Consider the following 15131-nt stretch of genomic DNA (forward strand, 5'->3'; position numbering starts at 1 on the left):
CTCGGTGAATTTGAGTGAGGTCGTGTAAGACGGCTACAAGAAACTGGATGTTCCTTCTGTGGTATTGCAGAAATACTCGGCAGGAATGTAGCCACTGTACACTGATCACTGGCAGTGGTGGTCGAGAGAATGTACAATTGGGAGAAGACCGCGCTTCAGACGACCGTGTGGCACTGCCGAGGGGAAGGCCGTCGTGTTCGGTACGTGCGTCTGCAGCACCAATTTGAGCAGCACAATGCCACGATGAACTGTTACAAATTGGTTAGTTCGAGGACAGCTGAGAGCCAGACACTGTCTCACGTGCACTTCACTTACCTCAAACCACCACCACCTCCTGCGACTTCAGTGTTGCCAAGTGTTGTCTGATCGAGCTGATTCTGCCTCAGTGCTCGACCTGTTGTGCTGCCATTCGTGAACACCATTCCAGAAGGTGTTTTCCAAAAGGATAACACACGCCCGTATACCGCTGTCGTAATCCGACGGGCTCCACACAGTGTCGACGTGTCGTCTCGGCCTGCTCGATCGCCACACCTTTCTCCGATCGAGCACGTACGGGACGTCACGAGATGACGACTCCAGCATCGGCCACAAACTGCATTAACCACCCCCGTGTTGAGCAGCTGAGTGCAAAAAGCGAGGAACTCCGTCTAACAAATTGGCATCTGGCACCTCTACAACACCACGAACGCACGTTTGCGTGTTAGAAATTATTCTGGTGGTTACACCGGTTATTAATGTACCGGCATTTCACATTTGCAAAGGCTTCTCTCTTGCTAAGATTAATCTGTGATCTCGAAATGTTAATCAGTTAAATATGTTACCTAGACAGATGTATGGCCAAAATTTCATTACTCTACAGTAATTAATTTTCGGTGCTGCGATTTTTTTCCATCATTGTATTTATGACCCCAATGACAATCCTATTTTTCTCCACAACGGTCAAATATTTTCGAGTTTTCGATATATCTGAAGGTGTTAGGAATTAGAGCATCCCAGACGATGATACCGTATTCGTCCAAGGCACCTATACTGTGACAATCAGAAAGTACTTTTCGTACGTCACAGCCCTCAAACAGGTGGCCTCTGTCACTGGGCGCAATGGGTGGGTTCAGTTTTATTAAGTATTCCCAGATTTTTTACACATACCGTGGCAGAACTCACCTCAGTTGCTATAAAACACGATTCCGATTGTAATTTTTTTGCGAGAAGTGGCATGTTTCGTTCCAACTGAACTGGAGCTGAATTTAAACTGTCCCTCCAGACCAGATCGTTCACACTTTTCTAAAACTCCATCGGGATAAAAATGAGGGCGAGGATAAATGAACAGGTACACGCTCACATACAAACCTAAAGGAGCAAAATAGAAAGGTAAAGAGATTGCTATACACACTGGCTCATAGGTGGCAGAGGGAAAAAGATTAACGGGGAATTAATAGCATGCACACACACCAAGTGCCTCTACCACATCTACCCAACACTCTCTCAATCTAACAAATACAAAAAAAAAGGAAAACAGTATTCTAAAACTGGAATACATTTTCGGTTAAAACCAGATTACTCCAATGAGTTGACCTGACAGTATGTTTAAATGCAAAGTTTTCAACGTCAACGTTACAATATAATAAATAAAGGTATCACCCCACAATATTTTTTAAAAGCAGAACAATTCGCGTTTTATGTATTAGTAGGTTTCTTACCCAATATTGAATTCCCTGTCAGCCCACAACTTGGAATCTTGAGACAGCTTTTTCCAACGACGGCACACGTTCGGTACCACATCCAGTAGATCGGTGAAAGCCACGTGGGACAAGATCATTAGCAGCAGTTCGTCTGGTAAGTCATTGATGCCCGTATGCCACATCACGCTGCCTTCAGCGGGCACTTGGCGCCTGCCTCTGTAATTGCAGCCTGAAGCCATTTTGCTGTCGGGTGGGCCTTCAGCCCGCGGCGAGGTGGAAGGAGTTGTCATGTGGATGTCTGTCAGATATGTTCGCAAGCGCTGAAATAAAACAAAATGAGTTATAAACCTACATTCATACGAATCTGTGGATTTCAACTGCTGGCAACAATGTTAGTGAGCTGATGCTGTTATTCATTGCACTATCACGTGACAGTTTTTTTGAAATCATTTCTTACAAGTGAAAATCGTAAGTGGCGAGTTAACAGTGCGATACCATGCCGACAGAGCGTTGACGTCATTTATGTGACAGATACAAGGCTTAAGAACCAAGCGGGTGACGTTACTAGGGAAAAAAGGATAGCAAAATAAAATATCACGAATTAACACGTTCTCCACTAGATCATAGATGGTTTTGGGTAGAGAATGTTGTTCTTACTAATGACTTAAACACAGTAAAAACTTACACGAAGATTGTTCCCCTCAACGAAATGCCACTGCCAATAAACCCACATGGATCCAGTAAACAGAAAACCTACGCCACCACCAACAAAAACGGAACAGCACACAGCATGCAGGAGAACAGATGTGGAATATGGAAGATAGGAGACGAGTTATTAACAGACTTGAAGCTGCAATACGTACAACACTTGCTCGTGAAACACAATTTAGAGTCCCGATCCAGCAAACAGTTTTAGTCTGCCAGGAAGTTTCAGTTAACAACATTATGACATTATATGCAAAACTTACGACCAAAGTCTAAAACAAATACCGCATTTATCCGGTTATAAGACGAGGTTTTTCCTAGATCGGTTGTCCGAGAAATACAGGGTCGCTTATATTCGCATATCGAGTAACTGCTGCTCAGGTCAACGTTTTTACATTGTTTAATAGATGAATGTAGGGTCGTCTTATATTTACAGATGAAGCTTTGTCCATTGAGGTCTCATATTCATAAAAAGGTATTTTGAACGATCCCGAACGGTAGTGTGTAGAAAACAATGCTTGCGTTCAAAGAGAAAGGGATTTATCGATATGCCGAAGCACTCGATACAATATTGACTTTCTCGATCAATCACGTGACATTAGACTCGTCGTGCGAGCGCTAGGGATACGCGAGAAGCTATGTACTAGAAACTACGACAATCAAATGATCTGCTTAAAACCTGACAATTCTGTGAAACGCCCGAGGAAATAACATTCAATTCTATCAACTTAAAAACTTCTATTGTATTTGAACAGGTTCGTAATAAAAGTTCTCATACATATGGATACTGTATACACTCATCTATGTTGCTTTTAAAGTAAAGGTAACATTCAAACGGGAAGATGTTCTCCTTCGAAAACCATTACTTGATTCTGAACCCAAGTCAATATTTTGTTTATGACAAACTATAACGATTTGCCGCTTGGGTTGCAAATGAGAAATTCGCTCGATGTTCACGATGTGGCGACGTCATTTATCCACTACGCCAAAAACAGCGGGTGAAAGCTGCAGCTGATAGACATTTATCTTTGCCGTAGTCGGCTTGGTTACGAGTTGTATATTCTTGTTAGTTTTTTATCTGTGCTTGGAAAAAAAAATGTTATCTCATGAAAAAGCTGTTACTTCATAAAATATAAAGGCTCCCATAGTGGTGACCCCGAAAAATTGTAGCAGAAGCATAAAGAAAATATATGTACCGACGAGAATAATGAATTCAGAGACAAAAGCATGGGGCAGTGGAATCAAGATTGAAGACTACAGTCTGTTCGACCAAGGATCGCGGTCCACGCCCTTTGATTCGCCACAAAACGGAACGACAGATGTTAACGCAAAAGATGGGAGTACCTACGCGCGACACGGAAATGTTAAGCTTTCCGCGTTCTGGCCGACGCGCCCCCAGCTTTGGTTTACGCAGGCTGAATGCATATTTCGGCAGCGTGGGGTGTCTAACAACATTGACAAATTTAATATAGTGGTTTCACATCTAAATTTAGAAGTGATAGAGCAAGTAGAAGAAACCTTGTTGCAACAAAATTACTTTGTGCTAAAGGAAGCTCTCATACAGCATTATACGTTGTCACCAGATTTGCGACTACAAAAAATTTTCGCACACGAAGATTTGGGCGACAAGACTCCGTCACAAGTACTCAAAGCCTTACGTTCATTAGCCGGCCCGGAACTCCTACCTGAAGAGTCTTTACGTCTAATATGGCTTCGTAAACTTCCGGCCAACATCCGTGCCGTCATTGCAGCAGAAGCAGACTTACCATTGCAAGTCTTAGCAAAAAAGGCAGACACCATCGCGAACACCTTAACCGAAGTTTCTGCGTGTTCCGAATTCAACTCCAGCCAGGATAGAGGCCCAAGAACGTGTAGTGTGATGGAATCTGACGTCAGTGAGCCAGGAACATGCAATAATACTCCCCAACAGCAGTGCTCATCGACCGAACCCACCATACAGCAACTGGCAGCACAAGTGGCAAAACTCAACGTGCAAGTAACTTCACTCCACCAGCAGCTACGAAGTCGCAGTTGGAAAAGACGAAGAAATGCTATCCAGCAGGATTTGATAGATCAATGATGCTGGTACCACAGACGCTTCGGTAACACTGCCCGTCAATGTATTCAACCCTGCAGCTAGCCAAACTTACAAAGCGGGCGTTAAAGGGCGCTAACGCTCGTCAACAACAACATAGGCGCCCGAGTCATAGCGTGATTCAAAGAGGTGAAAACGCCACAGTATCTGCAGTCAACCAATCACACCGATTGTTCGTGTTGGACCTCTCTTCAGGTGAGATGTTTCTGATTGACACAGGTTCAGAAGTCAGTGTTTATCCAAGAAAGAGAGGTGATATACTCACGACAACAACGCAACATGTGCTGACTGCGGCAAACAATTCCAGAATATCTACCTATGGTGAGAAACAGTTGGCATTACATCTAAATTCCAACTTCCATCCAAAATGGACTTTTGTGGTTGCTGATGTGCCGAGCCCTATAATTGGGGCGGACTTTTTACGGAACTACCGACTTATGCCCGACCTGGTTTACCGTCGTTTGGTGACAGTTCTCACAGAAGGGATATTGCCTACTGCGTCTTCCGCGTCGGTTCAAGTACAGTGCGATGTGCCCGTGTCTTTCCGCACGAAGATTTCCGGCTCCTCTACCGCGTCATCCGCGTCGGGATATTGTGATACGATGTCGTATCGGCAACTAAGCGGGGCGCACACGTGTGAAGACAGCCGACAGTCTTAACGATTCGTATACTGCAGGCAATATCAGGGCACTGTCGGAGGAATCACTTTTTCGTAAACTGCTTCAAGACTTTCCAGCACTTACCGAACCCGTCAACGCAACCAGGAAATGCAGACACAATACTCAACACCACATCAGCACGACACGAGGTCAACTCGTTGCCTTCCGCCCGCGGCGTCTGCCTCCAGAGAAGCTGCTCGCGGCGCGAGCTGAGTTCGACAGACTTCTAAAAACAGGTATTCTAAGTAGGTCTGATAGTTCGTGGGCATCTCCAATTCACATGGTCCGTAAAAAAGACAATTCATGGAGAGTATGTGGAGACTACAGGGCGCTCAATGCCCGCTACCCACTACCCAATGTGACTGATTTTAACAGTACGATTAGCAATGCCAAAATATTTAGTGTGATTGATTGCACCAAAGCATTTTCCCCGATTCCCATGGCTCCATCTGACATTAAAAAAACAGCAGTTATCACACCATTCGGTTTGTTTGAGTACAATTTTATGCCATTTGGCCTCAGAAACGCTGCCCAAACATGGCAAAGATTCATGCATGAGGTGCTTCGAGAATTACCGTTCGTATTTTGTTATATGGACGACATTTTAGTATTCTCTGGTTCTGCATATCAGCATGTCGAACATCTGCGGCAGTTTTTCCGCCGTCTGACAGAGTATGGCATAATTATTAACGAAACAATGTGCAGGTTTGGAAAACGCGAGGTTAAGTTCCTGGGATATTTGGTTTCAGCAGCAGGCCTGTCACCTTTGCCTGAGCGGGTTGAAGCAGTACAACAGATGCCCCTTCCCACAACTTACAAAGGACTTCGCAGATTTTTAGGCATGCTCAACTATTACAGACGTCACTTACCTAAATTAGCTGCCGCCCAAGAGCCACTCACAACGTTACTTGCAGGTAAAAATACAACAGGAAATCGTAAAATTCCATGGAGTCCAGATGCTGAAGCAGCTTTCCATGACTTAAAGAAATGTCTTTCTCGGGCAACACTACTGGGACATCCAAGATTGAGCGCTCCTTTAGCGCTCATGGTTGATGCGAGCCAAACAGCAGTGGGTGCAGCGCTACAGCAAGAAGTTGATGGCAGATGGCAGCCGCTCGCATTTTTCTCTAAAAACCTGACTCAACAGCAGCAAAAATGGAGTGCTATTGACCGTGAGTTGCTTGATATTTACTTAGCCATAAAGCATTTTCGCACATCTGTCGAAGGGAGACACTTTGCAATTTTTACCGATCACAAGCCGTTAGTAGCTATATTTCGACGAGACACAGAGTTCAAGTCACCACGTCAGTGCAGGCAAGTCGAGTACATTGCACAGTTCACAACTGGCGTGCGTCACATTTCAGGAAAAGACAACCTGGTCGCAGATTGCCTGTCTAGGAATTGTGCCAGTTTAAATTCAATTCGTTGGACCGAGTTAGCGTCTAAACAACGAGAAGATCCTTTCTTGCGCCGTCTAATAGAGGAACAGAGAACTGCGCTGCAGCTCAGACGTGTGTCTGTCCCAAATGTTCCAGACGGAATTTGGTGTGATGTAGCAAAAGGAAAGGAGCGACCTTACATACCAGAACAATATCGTCGCGAGATTTATAGTGCACTACATAACATATCACATCCAGGAGTACGAGCTACAGTCAAGTTAGTTTCCTCCAAAGTAGTGTGGCCTGGAATACAAAAAGATTGTCGTGCATGGGAGCGTGCATGCCTAACATGCCAGCGTAATAAAATCAGCAGACATGTCTTTGCACCTATTGCTGACTTCCCGACGACATCTGCAAGATTTTCACATATACACGTGGACATTGTGGGCCCGCTATCATGTTCTTCAGAACAACGCTATTTGCTCACAATCATTGATCGTTTTACCAGGTGTCCAGAAGTAGTTGTAATACAAGACATTTCTGGGGAGTCGGTTGCAAAAGCGCTGTTGCATTCATGGTTCTCCAGGTTTGGCGTTCCACAAAACATAACAACAGATCGCGGAAGGCAGTTTGAAAGCCAACTTTTCCATGAACTTTTACTACTGTGCGGGTGCAACCACCTACGCACCACAAGCTATCATCCATCTAGTAATGGAATGGTGGAACGACTACACCGCACGCTCAAAGCTGCATTAATGTGTAGTTCCACGTCATGGCCTGAAGCACTACCGCTGGTCCTACTCGGATTGAGAACGGCCGTGAAGGAGGACTTACAATGCTCTTCCGCAGAATTGGTTTATGGCGAGCAATTGAGGGTTCCTGGAGAATTTATCGTTTCAGCATCTACACAGCCGTTCGCCCCTGAGCTATGCACGCAATTCGCGAGACAACTCAGCGTTAGAATGAGAAACATCAAACCCACTAACCCTGTCAGACATGGAGACCGGATAGTGTTTGTACATAAAGACCTGCAAGCAACGTCCCACGTGTGGCTTAGGGATGATACGGTGCGCCCGCCGCTTGTTTCGCCTTACTCTGGACCATACAGGGTAATCACAAGAGGAAGCCACAGCTTCAAAATCGATAAGGATGGTAAAGAAGAGACAGTCTCAATTGAGCGGCTTAAACCTGCTTACACCGAAGAGGGTACACTCCTTCCTCGGTCTGCAAAATCACCCTGAAACGTGGAGGCCAAGGAAACAGCAGAGAGTCGCGCCGAGCCCTCGGTTTCAGAAGAGGACAACGAAGCAGCAAGTGCAGAACAGGAGCAGCCATTGCCTGCACCAGATGTTTTCACGAGAGCTGGTAGAAAAGTCAAGTGCAAGTTTCCCCACATACCTGGTGCACCCGGCTTCAAAAGGAGGGGGGCTGATGTGGCGACGTCATTTATCCACTGCGCCGAAAACAGCGGGTGAAAGCTGCAGCTGATAGACATTTATCTTTGCCGTAGTCGGCTTGGTTACGAGTTGTTAGTTTTTGATCTGTGCTTGGAAAATAAAATGTTTTCTCAACTCATGAAAAAGCTATTACTTCATAAAATATAAAGGCTCCTATAACGTACTAGAATACCGCGGAAAAACGTTACCAGCATTTAATCAGTTTTGGAGCAAGCTGACGAAATTCAGACGAAACGAGAAAGAAAATTAATCCAGAATTAAAAGTCTAAAGAACGAAATAAATCACATTAGACTGATTGCAGTTGTTATCGCAAGAATAAATTACAGAGGAAAGACGCGTTTTGGAGATAGTATCGAGAGAAATAAATACGTCGCGGGTTCGAGAATTGGATTGAATCGTGATTGTGATATTTTATTATGTACTGGTTGTTGTTGTTGCACATGACTTGCACCGTGGAAGACTTTATCGTCCACGTTGCTCAAGAACAGCACTACGGAACTTTGGATGCGGCTCAGTCAAACAAGTTTGGCTGTGAGCGAGCAGAAAGTACGTCGTGTTGCCAACCATGGTAATGTATACTGCATAGTTTGGTTTTTTATGAACATCTACCACATTGAAACTGCAGTTTGCCTAAATTCATTTGCATTCGAAATCGAATTGACTTTAAAATTGGACAAATACTCAACAATAGCATGTATTTCTGCAGGATATGCTAACAACCTAGATTGGGGGCCAGTGGTGTACTTACGTGTTTCGTGCGACGATGTTGTCGACGCTCACCGTGAGATATGACGGGAGTGTATCAGCTGCTGGTTCTACACAACCAGCGAGAGAGCGGCGGGCACACGATATGTTTGGAAGCAAGAGTCATTGCAACATTCACACATCAGTATCATTTACGAAACACTGATGTTTATTTTTTTTTTTAAATTACGTTCTTTTGATGGCGTCCTCCTGTACGAATACATTCGTGAAATCTGCTGTTGAGATTCCTCATTGACCACTGCCACATCTCAGCTGGGATACTGTGAATTGGATCCCGAATTATCTGTTTTCAATCATCCACAGTTCTTGTTCGAGTCGTGTAGACTTTGCCCTTAAGGCAGCCCCACAAGAAAAAGTCACAAACGGATAAATCTGGCGATCTAGGGGGCCAGGGAATGTTACCGAATCGTGAGATCACTCACACGGTTGCCGGACAATTCTCGCACATATTCCATCGATTGCCGTGCAGTGTGTGATGTCGCTCCGTCCTGTTGAAACCAGGCCTCTTGAACGTTTGAAAAGTCGTTCAATGCAGGTGTAAAGAAAGTTCGTAACATCTCCACGTAACGATTTGCAGTGACAGTAATTGTGTTTCCCTGATCATTTTCGAAAAAATACCGTCCGATAATCCCATGTGATAAAACACACCATACTGTCACTTTACTAGCGTGTGAAGGGCGCACGTGAACGTCATTAGAATTTGTGTTTGACCAGCAACGGTAGTTCTATTTATTCACATAACCTGGGACATCAAAATGTGCCTCATCTGATATCCACAACTTGTTCACAAACTGTAATGCTCCTACGTAATATAATATTATTGTAATATTCCCGCTGCGAGTACCAGCGATGATGCGCTGCCGTAATTGAGACGGCAACGCTCTTTGCTGTGACGACAACGCTCTTTTCTGTGAAAAAAAAGGCATTATGTTTTTTTTGTAATTGTTGGAGGTAAGGAATGCGGATTGGACGTTGTGATTTTTATAGATCAGGTAAGTATGCATATAGAAGTAATTTTGAAGTGCAAGGGAGATACAACTTGTAATCGCAATTATAAAGAATAAAAAAATGTAATTTGTGAAAAAGAAGGTAAATATCGTCTACGAACTTTTATTCGGTGTTGGATCCCTGGGCCTTCATACAACTATTAGTGTGTTAAGTAATACAGTGCATAGTGATTTCTTCGCGAATTAATAATACTGGGAGAATCTGCTACTATCACGGTCCGAACGACGCGCAATATTTCGCCGTCTGCCTGTGTGTTCAAGACGCTCCCTAAGCGACCAGTTTGTTACTCAGAAGATATCATCATACCGCCACTGTTGTTATACCTTCCCATTCTGCAAGTGTTTCCAGAAAATCTTACGGCGACTGTGAGTATTGTAGCTGCCACGAGAGACGGAGTCTTCATCGCGAGTTGTAGCAGTTTTCTCCGACTTTCCCTGGTGTTCTCTGACAAGGCAACCTCTCCATCGCACCCCCCTCAGATTTAGTTATAAGTTGGCACAGGATAGGCCTTGAAAAACCGAACACAGATCAACTGAGAAAACAGGGAGAAGTTGTGTGGAACTATGAAAAAAATAAGCAAAATATACAAACTGAGTAGTCCATGGGCAAGACAGGCAACATCAAGGAGAGTGTGAGCGCAGGAGCGCCGTGGTCCCGTGGTTAGCGTGAGCAGCTGCGGAATGACAGGTCCTTGGTTCAAGTCTTCCCTCGAGTGAAAAGTTTAATTTTTTATTTTCAGACAATTATTATCTGTCCGTCCGATACGAGGTAACTGCGCCGTAGTATGGGGACGCTACACCTAAACAAACATCGAAACACACGACGTCAGTCGACTACAGTGCACGAAAGAGAGAGTATTCCTGCTAACGAGGCTCCTGGCTGGCAGCTGACTGTTCGCTACTTTTTTGGGAGTGATTATCACATCCACAAGAAAACTTAAATCGGGCAAGGTAGAAGAATCTTTTTACCCATTCGCCAAGTGTACAAGTCGGGTGGGTCGACAACATATTCCTGTCATGTGACGCACATGCCGTCACTTGTTTCGTATAGAACATAACAGACGTGTTTTCCTGTGGAGGAATCGGTTGACCTATGACCTTGCGATCGAATGTTTTCGGTTCCCATGGGAGAGGCACGTCCTTTCGTCTACTAATCGCACGGTTTTGCGGTGCGGTCGCAAAACACAGACACTAAACTTATTACAGTGAACAGAGACGTCTATGAACGAACGGACAGATCATAACTTTGCGAAAATAAATAAAGTAACCTTTTCACTCGAGCGAAGACTTGAACCAAGGACCTCTCATTCCGCAGCTGCTCACGCTAACCACGGGACCACGCCGCTCCTGAGCTCTTGCTACCCTTGATGTTGCCTGTCTTGCTCATGGACTACTCAGTTTGTATATTTTGCTTTTTTTTCATAGTTCCACACAACTTCTTCCTGTTTTCTCGATTGAGCTGAGTTCAGTTTTTCAAGGCCTATCCACTGTGCCCACTTATAACTAAATATGTGTGTGTGTGTGTGTGTGTGTTGGGGGGGGGGGGGGGAGGGTTCGATGGGGAGGTTCCCTTGTGAGAAACGGAAACCTCCGACCGCCAACTCATCCTATACCTAACCTGTCTCTCCTTACAGCAGCCACGAAGAAAACATATTCATCTATAACCAAATGTTTTCACAGACTGTTTGTATTAAGACTGGTAAAAAATTTCAATATGTACGCATCTAGGCAAAAAAATCAAAAGAGAGTTTTAAATGCAGTACCTGTCTTATCTGTGTCAAAGTCAAAGGTCAAGTTAAGTATTTGTTTTCTCTTTACGACGTAGCAGCTCATTTTAAAATTCATCGTCATTGTTTATTTTTGTTATTTGTTGACAGAATCCTAATCGTTGTCCTTCAGTTGTAGTTTGTACGGATGAAGTTTTAAATCAAGATGAATAATTCTGCGAAACACTCTGTCGGGACATTCAAACCACTGCTGCTCGCTTACGAATTGAAACCCGTGGGCTGCGTAAGACACACCTGCGTTGAACATCAGCGTTCGCTGGAGAAAGCACACTTCTCGGTCGTCCTGTTGGTTTCTTCTTTAGGGCAGATCCAGTATCTTCAAAGTTATTTATTTTATCGTGCGTTTCGACGGAACGGCATCATGACGTCCTAAATTATAAAAACGTCCAAACTCCCTTTGCGCCGCTACCAAACCATCACTGTTTTCATAAAACATTTTTATGGCTAACGCACGCTGCTGTCCTTTCCACTGATCCACGATTACTGAAATGGCGGACTGTTTACTAGCTGTCACGCACACACAGTGCTGCCACCTGCCCATGGCTGTCACTACTCATTTCAAACATACCCATTATTGTGTCAAGCTGTATTTGTGACAATGAAGATATACAGGGTGACAATTATTGAACTATATGAAAAAAATGTAAATTAGGTACAAACTACGGCGTTCACATACTTTATTCAACATCTCTACAGATATTCGGATTAACATTATGACATGTTCGATATGCCTGCCATCGTTGGCGGTGATATGGCTGGAGCAGACAAACTGCGAAATTCTGCATGACCAACTGAAGTGTCGGAACATAAATGCTGTCGATGATCTCCTGAATGGATGTTTTCGGCTGAACAATCGTTTTAGGGCTATTTCTGTACTCCTTGTCTTTAATATATCCCCACAAAAACGAGTCGCATGCGTTCAGATCCGGAGAATATGCCGGCCATGGAGGCAGGAATTCGGTCTCCAAAGTGCGCCTCCAGAACATTAAACACTCTCCTGCTTCGATGGGGTCGAGATCCGTCTTGTATGAATCAGATCTTGTCGAAATCAGGGTCACTTTGGATAATGGGGATGAAATCGTCTTCCAAAACCATGTTTCATTCAATAATCTCTGTGCAATCAAGGAATATCTCACGGATTATTCCGTGACTGGACATTGCACCGAATACAGCCATCCGTTGAGGGTGAAGGACTTCTCGATTGCGAAATGCGGATTCTCAGTCCCACAAACGCACCAATTTTGCTTCTTGACGAACCCATCTAAATGAAAGTGAACTCTGTCGCTAAACCAAACCACTAATTCCCATCATGTCCCACTGCCAACAGTGCAGCTTGAACGTCCTAACGCAAACCGTTCAGAAGTTTTGATGTTTTTATTTCATGTAGTTCAATAATCATCACCCTGTAGGATGATGACGGCATGATGATGAAAAATATTGATACAACAGACGAGCAGTCTAAGTAAACAAAAAAGGTAGTGAAGTAAAAATTAATGTAAACAGTTTCTTTTTTCTATTTCTCCTTATAAAACAATAAATGGCACGAGTGTAGCTTAGGTGTATGTTAGCTGTTTAGGCAGAAAAAGTTTGAAATTTTGATTAGTGAGAATATTTAAAAAAATTATTTGTCCTCAAGAAACTTCTCAAGAAAAAGGGGTGTCTTTTTAAGTTCAAGGTCGTTGTATAATCGGGTACATAGAATATAAACGAAAACATCCAAATCACCATTTACGTAACAGATTGATAAGACATCATACTTTAAAGCATATAAGAAATACTAGGGCTCTTCACAAGACCCAACATTTACTAATTAGGATCAAGTCTCCAGTTCTGGCCACTACACCACTTATGGCCAATTTGATGTGATTACTGAACTGTAAAGCTTCTTTTGAACACCAACAGGTATGAACAATATGAACTGTTCGATTCCATTAGATATTGAAACATTTCTTTGACTGTTCTTGTTTGGAGTCATAATTTTTTGAAAAAGTGTGTTGTAGAAGATGAGTTTTGTAGCGTTTCCTTTACGCAAAGCATAATCTGATTTTAGTTTTCTACACATTTAAATAAAACTGTGTCTTTTGGGAGGTAGGGCTAAGAATTATAGTTTCATTTCTTACACGTTAAATATGATACAACTCAAAAACAGTTTTCCATGTTTCTTTATTATTGACCTTGGGGCTTTTCTTCCCCCGGAGTTTTTCTTTTAGTGGTTAGAATGACTAATGTATGGTTTCATTGTGCTCTGTGTGTTTCTGAAACAAGGGACCAATGACCATTGCAGTTTGGTCCCTTTAATCTTTAAACCAACCAACCAAACCACTGAATTTCTATGGCCATTACAAGATCTTGGTTTACTGTTACGGCACAAGTAGAGACATGTGATCTATTTTGGCCACTTCTAAAAATACGTACAATGCATCTATAATACAGTTTTGGTCTACATTCTACGTAGACCAGTTTTATTTAATTAGGCATATTTGAAATATTTCTGGTGTTTTTTATATCAAGATATACCTAATTAATTGTCTTGCCTGAACATCTCATATTAATTTATCTAACCTCATAATAGTGAAATATGCTACCCATATTATGAAAATATAATGTTTTTTACCCCCCCCCCCCCCATGAACCATGGACCTTGCCGTTGGTGGGGAGGCTTGCGTGCCTCAGCGATACAGATAGCCGTACCGTAGGTGTAACCACAACGGAGTCCGCCCCGGTAGCTGAGTGGTCAGCGTGACAGACTGTCAATCCTAAGGGTCGGAAATTTTCTTCGCTCAGGGACTGGGTGTTGTGTTGTCCTAATCATCATCATTTCATCCCCATCGACACGCAGGTCGCCGAAGTGGCGTCAAATCGAAAGACCTGCACCAGGCGAACGGTCTACCCGACGGGAGGCCCTAGCCACACGACATTTCCATTTACCACAACGGAGGGGTATCTGTTGAGAGGCCAGACAAACGTGTGGTTCCTGAAGAGGGGCAGCAGCCTTTTCAGTAGTTGCAAGGGCAACAGTCTGGATGATTGACTGATCTGGCCTTGTAACAATAACCAAAACGGCCTTGCTGTGCTGGTACTGCGAACGGCTGAAAGCAAGGGGAAACTACAGCCGTAATTTTTCCCGAGGGCATGCAGCTTTACTGTATGATTACATGATGATGGCGTCCTCTTGGGTAAAATATTCCGGAGGTAAAATAGTCCCCCATTCGGATCTCCGGGCGGGGACTACTCAAGAGGATGTCGTTATGAGGAGAAAGAAAACTGGCGTTCTACGGATCGGAGCGTGGAATGTCAGATCCCTTAATCGGGCAGGTAGGTTAGAAAAATTAAAAAGGGAAATGGATAGGTTGAAGTTAGATATAGTGGGAATTAGTGAAGTTCGGTGGCAGGAGGAACAAGACTTCTGGTCAGGTGACTACAGGGTTATAAACACAAAATCAAATAGGGGTAATGCAGGAGTAGGTTTAATAATGAATAGGAAAATAGGAATGCGGGTAAGCTACTACAAACAGCATAGTGAACGCATTATTGTGGCCAAGATAGATACGAAGCCCACGCCTACTACAGTAGTACAAGTTTATATGCCAACTAGCT

The 15131-nt window shown here is 43.7% G+C and overlaps 1 protein-coding gene across 1 annotated transcript in view; it reads right to left on the reverse strand.

Annotated features, from left to right (window-relative positions):
• The window catches only part of LOC126442617 (uncharacterized), a 158598-nt gene that overhangs the window by 130028 nt on the left and 13439 nt on the right, over positions 1–15131 (reverse strand). Inside the window, exon 2 of the mRNA XM_050090700.1 lies at positions 1698–1999. Coding sequence (XP_049946657.1) covers positions 1698–1969 — 272 coding nt within the window. The 5' untranslated portion in view covers positions 1970–1999. The remainder of the gene's footprint in view (positions 1–1697; positions 2000–15131) is intronic.

This window comes from Schistocerca serialis, unplaced genomic scaffold (genome assembly GCF_023864345.2).
Source record: "Schistocerca serialis cubense isolate TAMUIC-IGC-003099 unplaced genomic scaffold, iqSchSeri2.2 HiC_scaffold_1393, whole genome shotgun sequence".
In the NCBI taxonomy this organism is placed as follows: domain Eukaryota; kingdom Metazoa; phylum Arthropoda; class Insecta; order Orthoptera; family Acrididae; genus Schistocerca; species Schistocerca serialis.